The sequence below is a fragment of the Pelophylax lessonae genome (genome assembly GCF_965119305.1).
Source record: "Pelophylax lessonae genome assembly, chromosome: 8".
NCBI lineage: Eukaryota > Metazoa > Chordata > Amphibia > Anura > Ranidae > Pelophylax > Pelophylax lessonae.
In genome coordinates, this window is record NC_138775.1 from 114,758,523 (window position 1) to 114,774,938 (window position 16,416).

At 50.2% G+C, this 16,416-nt stretch overlaps 1 protein-coding gene across 1 annotated transcript in view; it reads right to left on the reverse strand.

Annotated features, from left to right (window-relative positions):
- Positions 1 to 16,416, reverse strand: part of DDX47 (DEAD-box helicase 47) — a gene marked incomplete at its 5' end in the record, with an annotated part of 626,288 nt that overhangs the window by 470,121 nt on the left and 139,751 nt on the right. Inside the window, one exon of the mRNA XM_082265706.1 lies at positions 14,934 to 15,052. Within this exon, the coding sequence (XP_082121832.1) occupies positions 14,934 to 15,052 (119 nt within the window). The remainder of the gene's footprint in view (positions 1 to 14,933; positions 15,053 to 16,416) is intronic.

The window sequence follows — 16,416 nt, forward strand, 5'->3', positions numbered from 1 at the left end:
CTTTGACCTCTTGATTCTCATTTGCTCTGACATGCATTGTGATCTGGAAGGTCTTATATAGACAGGTGTGTGGCTTTCCTAATCAAGTCCAATCAGTATAATCAAACACAGCTGGACTCAAATGAAGGTGTAGAACCATCTCAAGGATGATCAGAAGAAATGGAAAGCACCTGAGTTAAATATATGAGTGTCACAGCAAAGGGTCTGAATACTTAGGACCATGTGATATTTCAGTTTTTCTTTTTTAATAAATCTGCAACAATGTCAACAATTCTGTGTTTTTCCGTCAATATGGGGAGCTGTGTGTACATTCATGAGGAAGAAGAATGAACTTAAATGATTTTAGCAAATGGCTGCAATATAACAAAGAGTGAAAAATTTAAGGGGGTCTGAATACTTTCCGTACCCACTGTATGCCTGCAGGGGCTGCCCCATAGGCATGGTAAATATTTTTCCTGCCTAGTGTCCTACTCCTGTAGGGGAAGCATAACCCAATAATTAAGAAGAATATGGAGCTGCGTGTGTCAATGAACGAAAGAGAAAAAAATGTTTTACTATCCAAGATTAACCACTTCCCCACTGCTCACTGTGCTGCTACTGCGGCACAGTGGCTCGTTATCGTCTGGCGACGTAGGTCTACGTCACCAGACATTCCCCTCTCTCGCTCCCGCTGTTTTCAGTCACAGCAGGAGTCGGGCCAGGGGAGGAGCGGCGGCGATCGCCGCTGCTCTTCCCTGATCGTCGGGGAATCTAGTTTGGAGATCCGCCCGCTTGTGTAAACAGAGCGGGCGGATCTCCTAAGTGACAAGGAGTGACAGATTGCAGTGTTCAGCATACGTTAGTAAGCACCAGGCATACATTAACCCCTCCCTCTCCAATAAAATTAACCCCTTCCCTGCCAGTGTCATTTTTACAGTAACCGTGCATATATATAGCACTGATTACTGCAGTAATGTCACTGGTACCCCAAAAAGTGTCAAAAATGTCAGTCAAGGGTAAGATCTGTCCGCCGCAATGTCGCAGTCCCGCAAAAAAAAAAAAAACCGCAGGTCGCCGCCATTACGCGTTAAAAAAAAAAAAAACACCAAAAATAACAGAAATCTTTCCCTTTGTTAGTAAACGCAATAACTTTTGCGCAAACCAATCAAAATACGCTTATTGTGTTTTTTACCAAACATAGGTAGCAGAAAACAAATTGGCCAAAAATTTTTAAAAAATTTGATTTTTACATTTTTTTTGGGGGGGAATTTCATATAAAAAAAATTGTTAAAAATAGTTATTTTTTCAAAATAAACGCTCTTTTTTTGTTTATAGCGCAAAAAGTAAAAATCGCACAGGTGATCAAATACCACCAAAAGAAAACTCTGTTTGTGGGGAAAAAAAGGTCGTAAATTTAGTTTGGGTACGGCATCGCACGTCCACGCAATTGTCAGTTAAATTCGCACAGCGCCGAAATCGCAAAAAGTGGCCCAGACTTAAGACAGCAAAATCCTCTGGTGATAAAGTGGTTAAACAAGGGCAGAAAAATTAACAGATGGAAATATGAAAAAATGACTCAAGAGCCGCTTTAAGCAGAGCAGGAATGGGAAAGAGCATCTGTGTACATAGATCAAGGAGTGTCATAGCCCTTGGGCTGCGGAGGAGGAGGGTTTTTCCTGGCTGTTAGAAAACTCAGGGTGCGTGGACACCGACTAAGTGGGCTGACTCTCGTCCATGTCGGCCAAATCCACCTCAGACTCTGAGGAGACAGAAGATACAGGTGAAGGCAGGGGGGGGCGCCCAGGGAAGACTCAGGGTCTCGCGGCTTCAACTAGTGGGTAAGGTGGTGATACACTCTTTAGAGGCTCCATGGTTAATTAGTGCTGCACTGTGCACAAAAAACCCACACACCGGACGAAGAACCACAAGAACCAGCACACCCGCAGCGCTGTATATAGCACAGAAGAATTGTATACCCACTAGAACTCACCACCCCAGAGCTGGAGAACCCCAAACAGCCTGCCACAATGCAATCAAAGAGGAAGCGCCGACACTGACACTAGAGGCCCCCCCGCAGCACATCACCGCACCGGACTATAAGAAAATAGCCACCGCTATTGTCAATACCAAAACCCAAAACATGGCCACTGGACTACACAAACATGGCCGCCGAAGCCAGTGAACACCATCCACGGGAAAATGGTGGCACCCCACTGGACCCCAGGGGAAAAAAAAATCCACTGGGGGGGGATCCCCCCAGGGATCCCCCCTGCAGCACCAAAAGGTACAGGCACCCCCAGAACCCAAACCACCCTCCGTTCAAGCACCAGTGAAGCTCCCCTGGGGGGTACATTACTAACCACACCTTGGCATCAGGCGGGCACCAATCCCAGCAGTCCACCGCACCATCTTGAAATGGGGGTGCTACCGCCCGAGGTACGCTGCGACTCTGATCGTGACTGATGTCGTGACCAGGGCTATGCGACCTCGCAAAGTGTTTCGCTCGCCGGCCAGCCCCCTGCCAGGGGGGCTATGACAAGGTCAACCTAGCGTGGAGCTAACAGTTGGGTCGCACTCGCAGGCAGACTGGGAAGATCATAATGATCTAGGATATCCAGTGCGTCGCCTAGTCCAGCTGTTGATTGTAGTTCACATAGGAACAAAAATAAACAAATAATAAATAAGGAAAGAAAAAGGGAAAAAAAAAATGTTTAAAAAAGGAAAAAATGCCAGCAGAGATCCAGGTCCTTACTCCTGAGTAAGCAAAAAAAGTATAAGTTATTACCTGATAACTCCCTTTCCAGGAATCCTCCAGGACGGTCACATGAGAGAGAGAGATGGCTCCTCCTCCTACAGGAAACACAAGCACAGTTAGGTTTAAAAGGTCGCCCCACAGGCTGCCCCACAGTTGTTAAAAGATGAACTGGACTGCTTACGCAACTAGCTCAAACTATAATCTAAGTATAGAGCCTACTAATAGGGTGGGGGTCCACCATCCTGGAGGATTCCTGGAAAGGGAGTTATCAGGTAATAACTTATACTTTCCCTAGTCATCCTCCAGGACGGTCACATGAGACCCCAACGATGCATACCTAGGGTGGGACTACTGCCTGGAGCACTTTGTGACCGAAGGATAGATCCTGGGCGGAGACCAGGTCGACCCTGTAGTGTTTGACGAACGTCAGATCGCTTGACCAGGTGGCTGCTTTGCAGATTTGGTCTGCTGAGGCCCCAGCCTTTTCTGCCCAAGATGTTGATATCGGCCGGTAAGCTCTGGTCTTGCGCGGTGTAGGCTGCGCCAATGGCCATTCTGATCCACCTGGCTATGGATGATTTTGAGGCAGCTTTCCCTTTCTGTGTGCCTCCAAAAACAATAAATAAGTTGGATGATTTTCAGATTTCTTTGGTGACTCCTAAGTAGTGTAGGATACACCTTTTGACATCCAGAGTAGCAAAGACTTCCTCCCCTGGGGAGGTTGGGCTTTGGCAGAATGATGGGAGGACTACTTCCTGTGTCCGATGAAATTCCGATGATACCTTCGGGAGGAAAAGAGGGTCCGTCCTGAGGATTAACTTATCTGGAAAAATCTTTAGAAAAGGTTCCTTGATGGAAAGGGCCTGTAGGTCGCTCACCCTTCTGGCTGAGGTGATTGCCACTAGAAATGCCACTTTCAAAGTAAGATTCTTTAGACTGCAGTCTTCTAAAGGCTCAAAAACGGAATTTTTGTAAAATCTTACCTGTAAAATTCCTTTCTCTGAGTCCTCCGACAGTCGCCGCCTCTTCATATTCGTCACATATGGGTATTAGACTTTGCTCCGAAGGAGTAGCTAGGCAACAGAATATGTTAACATTAAAGCTTTTAACATATCCCACCCTCAAGGGGTGGTCCCCTCAGTCAATACCCTCCTACTTCCTGCAACCATATCTCAGTTTTAGTGGAATAGCAGTAGAGTATACAACCAAACCCCAAAAGAGGGGCGGGGGCGGCGACTGTCGGAGGACTCAGAGAAAGGAATTTTACAGGTAAGATTTTACAAAAATTCCGTTTTCTCTTACGTCCTCCGACAGTCGCCGCCTCTTCATATTCGTCACATATGGGGACGTCCCAAAGCAGTGCAAACATGAGGGGTGGGAAACGCATCCGCGCCAAAAAGGCAACGCAGTCTCCGCATCAAAGAAAGGAACCTTACTAAAGGAAGAAAACCAGCTGGGCAACAGAAAAAAACAAGTGCTCAACAGGAGCAACAACCCAGGAAAAGACAAAAAACCAGGGGATACAAAACTTATCCCAACAGCCAGAGGTCCCCAACAAGGGACCCTAGGGAATTGCCGCACTAAGAACCTTGCGGCCAAAGGAAGCATCCGCCGATGCCTGAACATCTACTTTGTAGAATCTTGTGAACGTGTGTACGGTCGACCAGGTCGCCGCCTTACACACCTGGGCTACAGAAGCCCCATGACGACAGGCCCAAGACGTACTCAAAGATCTAGTAGAGTGCGCCTTCACAGGCACAGGGGGAACCTTCCCCTGCAAAGCATAGGCCTGTTCAATGGTCTGCCTGATCCATTTGGCGATGGTAGAGGCCGAAGCCGCCATGCCCTTCCGAGGACCCTCTGGAAGAACAAACAAGGAGTCTGTCTTTCGAAAAGACTCAGTCGATTTAAGGTAAACCCTTATCGCCCGAACAACATCCAGAGAATGCAATCTCACCTCCTTTGGATGTTTAGGCTTCGCGCACAGCGAAGGTAAGACAATATCCTCATTAAGATGGAATTCCGAAACTCGTTTCGGAAGAAAAGAAGGATTAGGTCGCAAGACCACCTTATCCAAATGAACAACCAGGTACGGAGACTTGCAGGACAAAGCTGCCAGCTCCGACACTCTGCGAGCCGAAGTGATCGCCACCAAAAAGGCGACCTTTTTGGACAACATAGACAACGAGATCTCCCTGATCTGTTCAAAAGGAGCACGTTGCAACACAGACAGAACGAGATTCAAGTCCCAAGGGGGCAAAGGATCCCTCCTAGGAGGAACCAGATGCCGCACACCCTGAACAAAGTGCCAACCAAGGAGTTGGAAGCCACGGGACGTTGAAACAGAATGGCCAGTGCAGACACCTGACCCTTTATCGTAGCCAGCGCCAAACGCTGATCAACACCCGTTTGAAGGAAAGACAGCACTCGGGAAACCGAGTACGGGCGGGGTGAAAACCCCCTGGACTCACACCAGGCAAAATAGGCCTTCCAAGTACGGTAATAAACTTTCCCCGAGGAAGACTTCCTCGCGTTGATCAAAGTATGAACGACCTCTGGAGAGAGACCCTTCTCCTTCAGGACCTCGGTCTCAACAGCCAGGCCGTCAAAGCCAGCGACTGTAAAGCAGGATGGTATATCGGTCCTTGAGACAGTAGATCGTCTCGAAGAGGCAGACGCCACGGGGCGTCGACCGCCAGATTCACGAGGTCTGCATACCAGGACCGGCGAGGCCAGTCCAGTGCCACAAGAATCACCGTTCTGCGTTCCGAGTGTAACCTGCGAAGGAACCTGGACAGCAACTGAATCGGTGGAAACGCGTACATCAGCCTGTACTGATGCCACGGGGCCACTAACGCGTCCGACACGTCTGCCCGAGGGTTGCGCGTCCTTGCCACGAACCTTTTCACCTTGTTGTTGAGACGAGACGAGAACAGGTCCACATCTGGAAGACCCCACTTCGTGCACAACATCTGGAAGACAGCCGGGTGGAGAGACCATTCCCCCTGATCCAGGGTCTGGCGACTCAGATAGTCCGCCTGCCAGTTCTCCACCCCCGGAATGTGAACCGCCGTTATCGCCGGGACATGAGTCTCGGCCCAAGACAGAATGTCAGCCACTTCTCGAGCCGCTCGGGCACTCCTGGTGCCCCCTTGGTGGTTGATGTAGGCCACCGCCGTGGCATTGTCCGTCTGCACCCGAACCGGTCAGCCCTGCAGCCGGTCCGTCCAGCGATGAAGACAGAGACTTATCGCACGCAATTCCAGAATGTTGATCGGAAGGGAAGACTCCCCCTCCGACCAAGTTCCCTGGGCGGATAGAACGCCCAGAACACCACCCCAGCCCGACAGGCTGGCATCCGTGGTGATCACCGTCCACGAGACAGGACGAAACGACTTGCCCCCGGACACCAACGGGGACTGGAGCCACCACAGAAGGTTTCTTCTGGTGCGATGACTCAACGAGATTTGAAGATCCAGAGATTGAGGTCGCCCGTCCCACCTGGACAGGATCTCCGCTTGGAGACCCCGCGTGTGAAACTGGGCGAAGGGAATCGCCTCGAAGGCCGAGACCATCAATCCCAGACATCTCATGCACGTCCGCAGAGACGAGTGCGGAACGTCCCTGAGGGACCTGACTTCCTCCTGAAGAGTTCTGAGTTTGTCTTCCGGCAGGAAGACCTTCGCCTGCACCGAGTCCAGAATCATTCCCAGGTAGGGAAGACGAACCGACGGACTCAGTGTCGACTTTGGAAAATTTATCGTCCAACCAAACTCCTGCAGAGTTTGCATCGTGACAGACAGGTCCTTCTCCAGACCCTGGCTGGTCGCAGACCGAACCAGAATGTCGTCCAGATACCCCAGGACAGAAATGCCCTGGGCCCTCAATGCCAGAACCGGTGCAAGCACCTTGGTGAAGACCCGCGGAGCCGAGGCGAGACCAAAAGGCAACGCCACAAACTGGTAGTGATCCTCCGCAATGGCAAATCGAAGGAACCTCTGGTGACCCTCGAAAATGGGGATGTGAAGATACGCATCCTTCAAATCGATGGAGGCCATGAATTCCCCCGGAACCAGGGCAGCCACCACCGACCGCAGGGATTCCATGCGGAACTTGCGAACCCGCACACAGCGGTTCAGAGCCTTCAAGTCCAGAATTGGACGAACCTTGCCCTCCTTTCTGGGCACGGTGAACAGATTGGAATAAAACCCCCGAAATCTGTCCCGATGAGGCACCGGAACCACCACTCCCTGAGCCCTCAGGTCCCGCACCACCAGGTGCAGGTCCCGCAAACGCTCTGGAGACAGTTGAAGATTTGAAGATTTGAGGGGAAAAATCTGCTCTCCGGCCGAGAGAGAAACTCGATCTTGTAACCAGATCGAACGATCTCCTGAACCCATCTGTCCCGCACACGGGCCAACCAGGGCTGAAGAAAACCGAGCAAGCGTCCCCCCACCCCAAAACTGGGTGAGGGCGCCCCTTCAGGGCGAACTGTTATGGGCTGCAGATCCGGATTGGCCGGACTTCTGTTTCCCAGACCAGGGCTTCTTCTGAGAGCCTTGACCTTTGAACGGCTTGCCCTTGTAGTGCGGCCGAAAGGCACGAAAGGACCCCTGAGGGGGCCGAAAATTAGCATGCTTCTTCCCAGAAGCCCCCTTAGCCTTGGGGAAATGGGGCAAGAGAGTGCTCTTACCCCCGGTGATCCCCTTAATCAACACATCCAAGGACTCCCCAAAAAGGCGAGACCCATCATAAGGCAGATTGGCTAAGGTCTTACGTGAAGATTGGTCCACCGACCAACATTTTAACCAAACCAGGCTGCGAGACAACACCGCCACGCTGTGCACACGTGCAGCCAACGGAACCAGGTCCAGGTCCGCATCACACAGATACATGACACCCTGGTGGATTTGATCCACCATATCCAGGGTCGCCGGCGAGGCCGAGTCGGCCACTAGGACGCGCCTAAGCATCTGCGTCCAACTTGCGATCGCCTGGGTCGCCATGAGAGAAGCAAACAGAGCTTTAAGCATAGAACCCGTAACAGAATAAGTATGACGGGCAAGAGACTCCAATCTCCTATCCGTGGCATCACGGAACACAGGGGAATCCTCTGCAGGAATCGCAGTGGCCTTGTTTAAAACCGCAATTGCGTGATCCACTGGGGGAGGCACACACCACCTTTCATCAGTGGAAGGCGAGAAAGGATAACGCAGCTTGAACCTACTTGGTACAGCAAAAGGTTTGCGCAGATTGCGCCATTGTTCCTTAACAGCGCGCTGAAAATCATCATTGCAGGGAAAAACCTGCGGCGTCCTGCGTTTTCTCTGCGTCCCATAGGCCGCCAAGGCAGCGGGGGGACACACTTCATCCTGCAAACGCAGTGTTTGCTTTATGGAAGCAATCAATTCATCCATGATTGCAAGCTCTTCAGGCGAGCCAGGGGGAGAATTATCAACCCCCTCAACTTCAGCCTCCACCTCAGACCCCACTAGATCTAGGGAGGAGCGGGACCCCGATAAGGAGGCCCCCGCCATAACAACCCCATCACCTTCACCCTCAGAATCAGAGGAAAGAGCAATTCTGGGTCTTTTAGTAGATTGAGCAGCCACCAGCATCTGCACCTGAGCAGCAAGGCCAGCCACAATAGTGGCTAAATCCCCCCCTGGGGGGGAAACAGCGGTCCCCTGGCTTCACACCAAGGCGGTAGGAAATTTGCCCTCCTGAGAATCCATTGCCCCTGTAATGCCGGACAATAAAGGGTTAACTGCCCCTTTAAGCAAGCGCGGCAAGCGCAGCCCACCGCACCACACACAAGCACAATGAGACCCCCACAGGGAATATGCAAACTGAACACAGGCAATGGATAGCAAGAACAGAAGGATAAAACCTGAGGAGACCCTCGCCGCTGCTGCTGCTGCCTCGATCGGTGTTCCTGGAAAGAGGAAGTGATGCTGCCAGGGCGCTCTATGAAAGCCTATGGAGGCTACAAGAAAATGGCCGCCATGCATGTAAAACATGCGGCCGGAGCGAGTGTAGGCAAAATGGCGCCGTTTGGCGCCGAAACCGCAGCTCCACAGTGCAGTAATGCACACGTGACATCCCTGTATAGGAATACATGTCAGATCGCCGCAGCGATCGCTGTATATGCCCAAACATGCCAAAAAAACATGCCCCACAGCACACAGCTTCTCACACTGACCAGGCTGACACACACAGTGTCACACAGCTCCCCCCCCCCTTGCAGCCCACAGCATGCAGCCGAGAGACAGGGAGACAAGCAGTGTGAATAGAGGCAGGTTACACAGTCCCAGACTGACACCCCCCCAGACAGACAGGTCCCCACATAGATACACTTACCTCTCAATGGCGTGGGGGACCCGCACAGGCGAACAAGCCGCTGCACATGAGGCAGGGAGAGTCGCAATTCAAGACGCACAAAATGGGGGTTAAGAAACCGCACAGCGTCCAGTGAGGTAGCCACCTCACCAATCATCCCTGCACCGAACAGGGATGGGTCGTTCACTGTGCCAGGAGCGTTACCTGGCTGAACGCTCAATGGCAGGCTGGGAAGCCACTGACCCACGACCTGCGACCAGGGGGATCAGCCCGAGACCCAGCCCGCATGATCCTCTTCATCAGAAGAACTAACTAACGCTGACAAAAAGAACAGCTAAGTAAAGGCAGAGAGAAAACTCAAACTAAAATTTAAAAAGAAGAAAGAGTCTGGGGCAGAAAGCCCCCGCACAGAAAAAGCCAGCCACTCCTGACAAGCTAGACATTAAAACTGAGATATGGTTGCAGGAAGTAGGAGGGTATTGACTGAGGGGACCACCCCTTGAGGGTGGGATATGTTAAAAGCTTTAATGTTAACATATTCTGTTGCCTAGCTACTCCTTCGGAGCAAAGTCTAATACCCATATGTGACAAATATGAAGAGGCGGCGACTGTCGGAGGACGTAAGAGAAAGGGGCTTTGGTGAGTGCCTGTAATACTAATGCTAAATCCCATGGGGCCATGCTAAGGTCTTTGCTGGGCCTGGATCTTTCGATGGATCTAAAAAACCTCTTCACTAAAGGATCTTCTCCTATAGGTTTTTCCAAAAAGATTGACAGAGCTGCAGCCTGCACTTTGAGAGTGCTTACTGCCAGACCTTTGTCTACTCCGTCTAGAAAAAAGTCCAACACAGTGCTAATGTCCCTTAGGTTCCTGTTGCTGGGCTCCATTTTAAATTTGTATGTCTTCCATATTTTGTTGTAAATTTTCCTGGTCACCTTTTTCTGCTTTGAAGCAATACCTCAGTGACTCTGGTGGATAGTCCTTTATTCAGTAGTATGATCCGTTCAGGATCCATGCTGCTAGCTGTAGCGTCTGGCTGGAAGGGTGATTCGCTCCCTTTTGTGCCAGAAGATCTTTCTGAGCCGGTAGAATCCAGGGCTCTTCTTCTGCCATTTTCTGGAGTGGAGTAAACCATGCCCGTTTCGGCCAGAAGGGTACTACTAGAATCAACCCTGTCCCCTCCAGATGGATTTTCCTGATTGTTCTTGGAATCAGTTGGATTGGGGGAAACGCATACCCCAGACTGAAGCTCCAGGGGAATGCTAAGGCGTCTATGCCCAGTGCGTTCCTTTCCTTGTGTAGTGAGTAGAACTTTCTCACTTTTCTGTTGTTTTCGGTGGCAAAAAGGTCTACCTCCGGTGTCCCCCACTTCTGTACCAGCCTGTTGAAAATTTGTTGATTTAGTTCCCACTCCACTGGGTCCAGGTGCTTTCGGCTCAGGAGATCTGCCAGCACATTTGTTGACCCCTTTATATGTACTGCCGAGAGGGATAATAGGTTTGCTTCTGCCCCTGTTAGAATGTCTTGCGCTATGCTCATCAGGAGCTTTGAGCGCGTGCCACCCTGGTGGTTGATGTAAGAAGCGGTCGTGACGTTGTCCGACTGAACTTGAACAGGTTTCCCCTTTATTTCTCGCTGGAATACTATCAGAGCTTCTCTTACGGCTGCTAGCTCCCGCATATTTGAGGATGCTTCTTCCCCAGACTGGCACCAAGTTCCCTGCCTCACTTGGTGTCCTATGTGAGCTCCCCAGCCGAAGAGGCTGGTGTCCGTCGTTATCCTGACCTGGATGGTGGGCATCCAGAGTCTCCCTTGAGAGAGGGAGTCTTCCTTTAACCACCAGGTTAGTGATCTCTTTACGGTTGGTGGAATTGATATTAAACCATCCAGCGATGAGGTCTTTCCGTTCCAGTGGCTCAGGAGATGTCCCTGGAGGGGCCTCATGTGTAGCTGAGCCCACTGTACTGCTGGGATGGCTGCTGACATGAGACCCAGGACCACCATGGTATCTCTTCTTGATATTTGGTGTAGCTCTATCAAGGCGCCTCGTAGCTTCCTTGAGCTTCACAATCTTGTTTTCTGGTAGTAAGATTTTTTGTGTCACTGTGTTTATCTGGTAACCCAGAAACACTGTCTCCTGTGAAGGGATTTTGTTGGATTTCTGGGCGTTGATCACCCACCCCAGTGATGTGAGGAAATCCTCTGACGTTTGGAGATTTTCCAATACTTCTGACTCTGATTTGCCGTATATCAGGAAGTCGTCTAGGTAGGGAATAATCTGGACCCCTCTTACTCGGAGATCCTGGACTACCTCCGCCATAATCTTGGTGAAGATCCTGGGTGCCGAGGGGATTCCAAATGTGAGCGCCTGGAATTGGAATAGGCGTGTCTGTGACCCTACTCTGGTTGAGAACCTTAGGAACTTTTGATGCCTTGGGTGAATTGGCACGTGTAAATAGGCCTCTTGGAGGTCCAGGGTCACCAGGAAAGCACCTTCGGGAAGTAGAGTTCTCACTGAAAAGATGGATTCCATCTTGAACCTCCTGTACCTCACTCTGCGGTTGAGGTCCTTGAGGTTTAGAATGAGGCGGTGTTTGCCCGATGGTTTTAGTCTTAAAAAGACTCGGGAAAAGAACCCCCCCTGGTGCGATAAAGGTATTTCCTTTATTACTTCCTCTTGTAGTAGGTTCGAGATGGATACTTCCCAGGCTTCCTTTGCTGGCGATGTTCTCGGTAAAGATGTTGTCTAAAATGTGTGAGGGGGAATTGTCACAAATTCTATCTTGTAGCCCTCTTTGATCATTTGTAAGATAAAGTGGTTCGTACAGAACTCTTCCCATTGTGGGGAGAAGAATCTCAGTTTTCCCCATACCGGCCACCTGGCGTCACTGGGGCTTGCTGACATTGCTGCTGGTATTGGGGAAGAGGGTATTTGGTCTACCCTTGTTCTTATTGTACACCCACTTCCTCTGGGTGTTTGATTTTCCTCCCTTGGATTGTGTATCGCCTCTTGGGCAGCGAAAAAATCTCTTTTGTTTCTCCTTCCTTTTGGAAGGGAATCCTTTGGATTTGTCCGCCGATCTTTCCAGGACTTTATCCAGTTCCTGGCCAAAAAGTAGTTTCCTGTCAAAAGGGATACTACAGAGCTTATTCCTGGAGGCATAGTCTCCTTCCCATGTTTTGAGCCAGAGGGCTCTTCTGGCTGAGTTTACCAGACCAGTGGTTCGGGCTGCTATTCGTACACCTTCCACGGCCGCATCTGCCATATAGGCCACCCCTTTCTCGATCAAGAGGAGGGAATCCTGTGCCTCTTCATTACCTGGGACCTTCTCCAACTGTCCTCTTAGCTGTTCCAGCCAGAAGGACACGTTTCTGGCCACGCAGGTGTTAGCCATATTTGGCTGGAATGATGCCGCTCCTGCCTCATAAGCCCTCCGAAGTGTCAAGTCAATCTTTTTGTCCATTGGATCTTTTAAATGGCCCATGTCTTCGAAAGACAAGTCCGACCTCTTTGATACCTTGGCTAGCGATGCGTCGATTTTCGGGCATTTGGACCAAATGCCTACTGATTCCTCGAAGGGGAATCTCTTCATCGCTTTTGGGAAAAAAAGTTTGTTTTCTGGACACTCCCATTCCTTCTTGATGATCCCTTTCAGGGATTGGTGGACCGGAAAGGTGTGTGTCTTAGGAACCTGTAGGCCTCTGTATAGTCGGTCTCTTACCGATCTTGGCTCTTCCTCCTCTTGTAAGTCTTCGGTTACGTATATTGCTTTCAGGAGTTCTTCCGTCTCTTCCGTTGGAAATAGGTGTCTGGTCACCTTTTCCTGTACTTCTCTGTCTTGCTCTTCTGAGTCTGAGCTGTCTCCCAGCAGGAGTTCCCCTTCTTCATCCTGGGAGTCTGAGTCCGAGGATTCTTCCATTAGTCTGGCGACCGTTTGAATCTTGGCCGTTTTTGTGCGGTATCCTCCCCCGGCCGACGTGGAGGGTTGGTCTGCTCTTTCCATCCCTTCTATGGATGTTTGTAGCGATTTCAGAGTGGATGTGACCTCTTTTTTGAAATCAAGGAAATCTTTCCCTAGAGGCTTGGATTCTTCGCTGACTACTTTCTTGACGCACTTGTGGCACAGTAGCTTGTCTGAATCCGTTGGCATTTTTATCCCGCAGGTGCGGCAGTGCTTCTTCTTTGGTTTAACCAAAGTATCTGTAGCTTCTGCGGGCTTGGGCTGTAGACAGAGAAAGAAAAGAGACATATAGCCAATTATCGCCCGTCCCAGGGGTGTGCGTTCACCCTCCCCCTTTTCACCCCCCCCCTTTTTGCAGACCCGAAGGGCCCTTGAGTTTGCCCCCCTGCCCTCCGACCCCCTTCTTTGGTAAAGCCGAAGAAAACAATTTTTTTTGGGGGGGGGGGTGGTGGCGTTGCACCCTTCCCCTCTTCTTCCCTCCACTTGCCATACTCAGGCTGGGGCCGCAAGCAACAGCCTCTGGTAACAGGGACTGGTCCTCCGCCATAAGGACCGCCTGGAGGGAAGGAATCTTGCAGCAGCTGAACGTAGCCAAGTGTAGCCCGATTGTTATGTGAACGGGCGCCTTTTATAATTTAATTTCCTGCCGAAACATCGCTGTAGCTTTTTCGGCGCTTTTGCCCACATCCAATATGGCCGCCGCCCCACTTCCGGTGGTGGCGCCATCTTATCTACGTCATTTCCGCGGCGCCAGCGGCGACACTGGCTGCCACAGCACACACTGGAGACTCCTCCAGGAGCCCAGCGTGAGGATGACACTTCCGAAGGGAATGGCGAGCGGCTCAGCGCGGCCTCCGGCTGGCCGCAATGGTCCCTTCTTGGTCGGCTTCTCCTCAGTCCCACTCGGAGCAAGGTAAGCTAAGGCAGGTTACTGGATTCTACCTGCCCTCAGGTCTCCAGCCACACTTCTGCCCTGTTAGAAGGAGAGAGGAGAGGGTATCTTCTGAGCCTCTCACGACCCCCTCTTGCCCCTTAGGAAGTCCTCCTCCCTCGCCCCCATTGCTGGAAACCTGCCCGCCAGATACTCTTATCGGCTCAGGCCGGTGGAAGGAGGAGGTATCCCAGGACGCCTGCCCAGGATAGGGGAATTAAAATAACAAACAGGGGATGTTACGGACCATGCTTGTGCAAGCAGGACAGGAAACACAAGAACTGTGGGGCAGCCTGTGGGGCGACCTTTTAAACCTAACTGTGCTTGTGTTTCCTGTAGGAGGAGGAGCCATCTCTCTCTCATGTGACCGTCCTGGAGGATGACTAGGGAAAAAACTCCTATAGCAGGAAGTAATGGTATACCAATGGTATACCCCCTCGGACTGCCTCAGGGGCGTATCCAAAATTGTTTCCGCCTAGTCCTACTCCTGAAGAGAGAGCAGCATAAGCCCAAGGGTCTAGAAGACATGGAGCTGTGTCCGTCAGTGAATGAAAGATAAATACATCTTTGTAAAAACAAAGTAATTGGTTTGCTTCTCATAAAAGGTAGAAGACTTCAGTTCCCTTATGACATGAGCAAAAAACTAAAACGTGGGGAGTGGCAGGAGTTTTTTCTGGGCGATTCCAAAAGCTCGGTTTGGTAGCCAGTGTTCAATCTCCTGAAAGTAACTGCATCTCTGAAAATATTTTCATGTCACACAGGGAATGATTTAGAAAACTAGATTAGAAAGCCTTTTATTCACAGGAGACAAGTGAATATAAAATAGAATAATCCCCTCAACGTATAGCTAATGTCATGGTACAGAATTTAAAGGACGCTAACCAGCTAGTTACCAGGTAAAAGTTGTTTTGACCACTACACACTGTGAAATACTGGTAATGCATGGCATTAGATTAAAAGCCCAAACCTCGGTTTCAAAATCCATGTTGAGAATGCGGTCAGCTTCATCCATTACCAAGTACTTAATGGATCTAAGGTTGAATCCTTTTGTGTTTTCTAGGTGGTCAATAAGACGTCCAGGTGTAGCTGAAGAAAAAAAAAATCTTTTCAGTTCAGAAAACATCAGCTAATTGATTACTTATGACAATGTTTCAACAAAACAGTCACAGCAGCATTAAATACATTTTATACGACGCTACTTGCCGGGGCGACCCCATAGATCGCGGCGCGCTGCTCGCACCGCGACCTCGGAGCGGCCGGCACGGACTTCATAACATTGAAGTCTATGCAGGTCGCTCCGGGTCGCCCCAAAGAAGCTCCGGGATCTTTTTCTAAGTCGGAGCGACTTGTGTCGCTCCTATTAGAACGGGTCCGCAGCTTCTCTATGGCAGGCGACCTACAGCGACCTGTCAGGCGACCAGGTCGCCTGACAGGTCGCCCCAGTGTGAACGGGGCCTGAGTCTCTATTGTCCAGTATTTCCCAAACAGGTTAATCACTCCAAAATTACATATGCAATTTGACATTTAACATGGAAAAAAAAAAGAAAAAAAGAAAAACAAGGTTATTTCTTTGTTTTATAACTTCTACATATAGTTCATGTAAATGCTCAAATTAAATGTAATTCTTGCAAAAAAAAAAAAAACTGAATTTTTGTAAAATCTTACCTGTAAAATTCCTTTCTCTGAGTCCTCCGACAGTCGCCGCCCTCTTCATATTCGTCACAATGGGGTATTAGACTTTGCTCCGAAGGAGTAGCTAGGCAACAGAATATGTTAATATTAAATTTTTAACACATCCCACCCCCAGGGGGTGGTCCCCTCAGTCAATACCCTCCTACTTCCTGTATCCATACTCCAGTTTTAGTGGAATAGCAGTAGAGAGTACATACAACCCCAAAAGAGGGGCGGGGGCGGCGACTGTCGGAGGACTCAGAGAAAGGAATTTTACAGGTAAGATTTTACAAAAATTCCGTTTTCTCTTACGTCCTCCGACAGTCGCCGCCCTCTTCATATTCGTCACAATGGGGACGTCCCAAAGCAGTGCAAACATGAGGGGTGGGAAACGCAGCCGCGCCCAAGGCAACGCCGTCTCCACAGCAGAGAAAGGAACCTTACCAAAGGAAGGAAACCCTCTGGGCAACAGAAGAAAAAAACATGCTCAACAGAAGCAAAATAATCCCAGTAGAACAGATAACCCAGGGATAACAACATGTATCCCAACAGCCAAGAAGCCCATACAAGAGGCTCTAGGGAACTGCCGCACTAAGAACCTTGCGGCCAAAGGAAGCATCTGCCGATGCCTGAACATCCACTCTGTAGAATTTTGTGAAGGTGTGAACGGACGACCAAGTCGCCCCCTTACACACCTGGGCCACAGAAGCCCCATGACGACAGGCCCAAGACGTACTCAGAGATCTTGTAGAGTGCGCCCTTACAGGCACAGGGGGAAC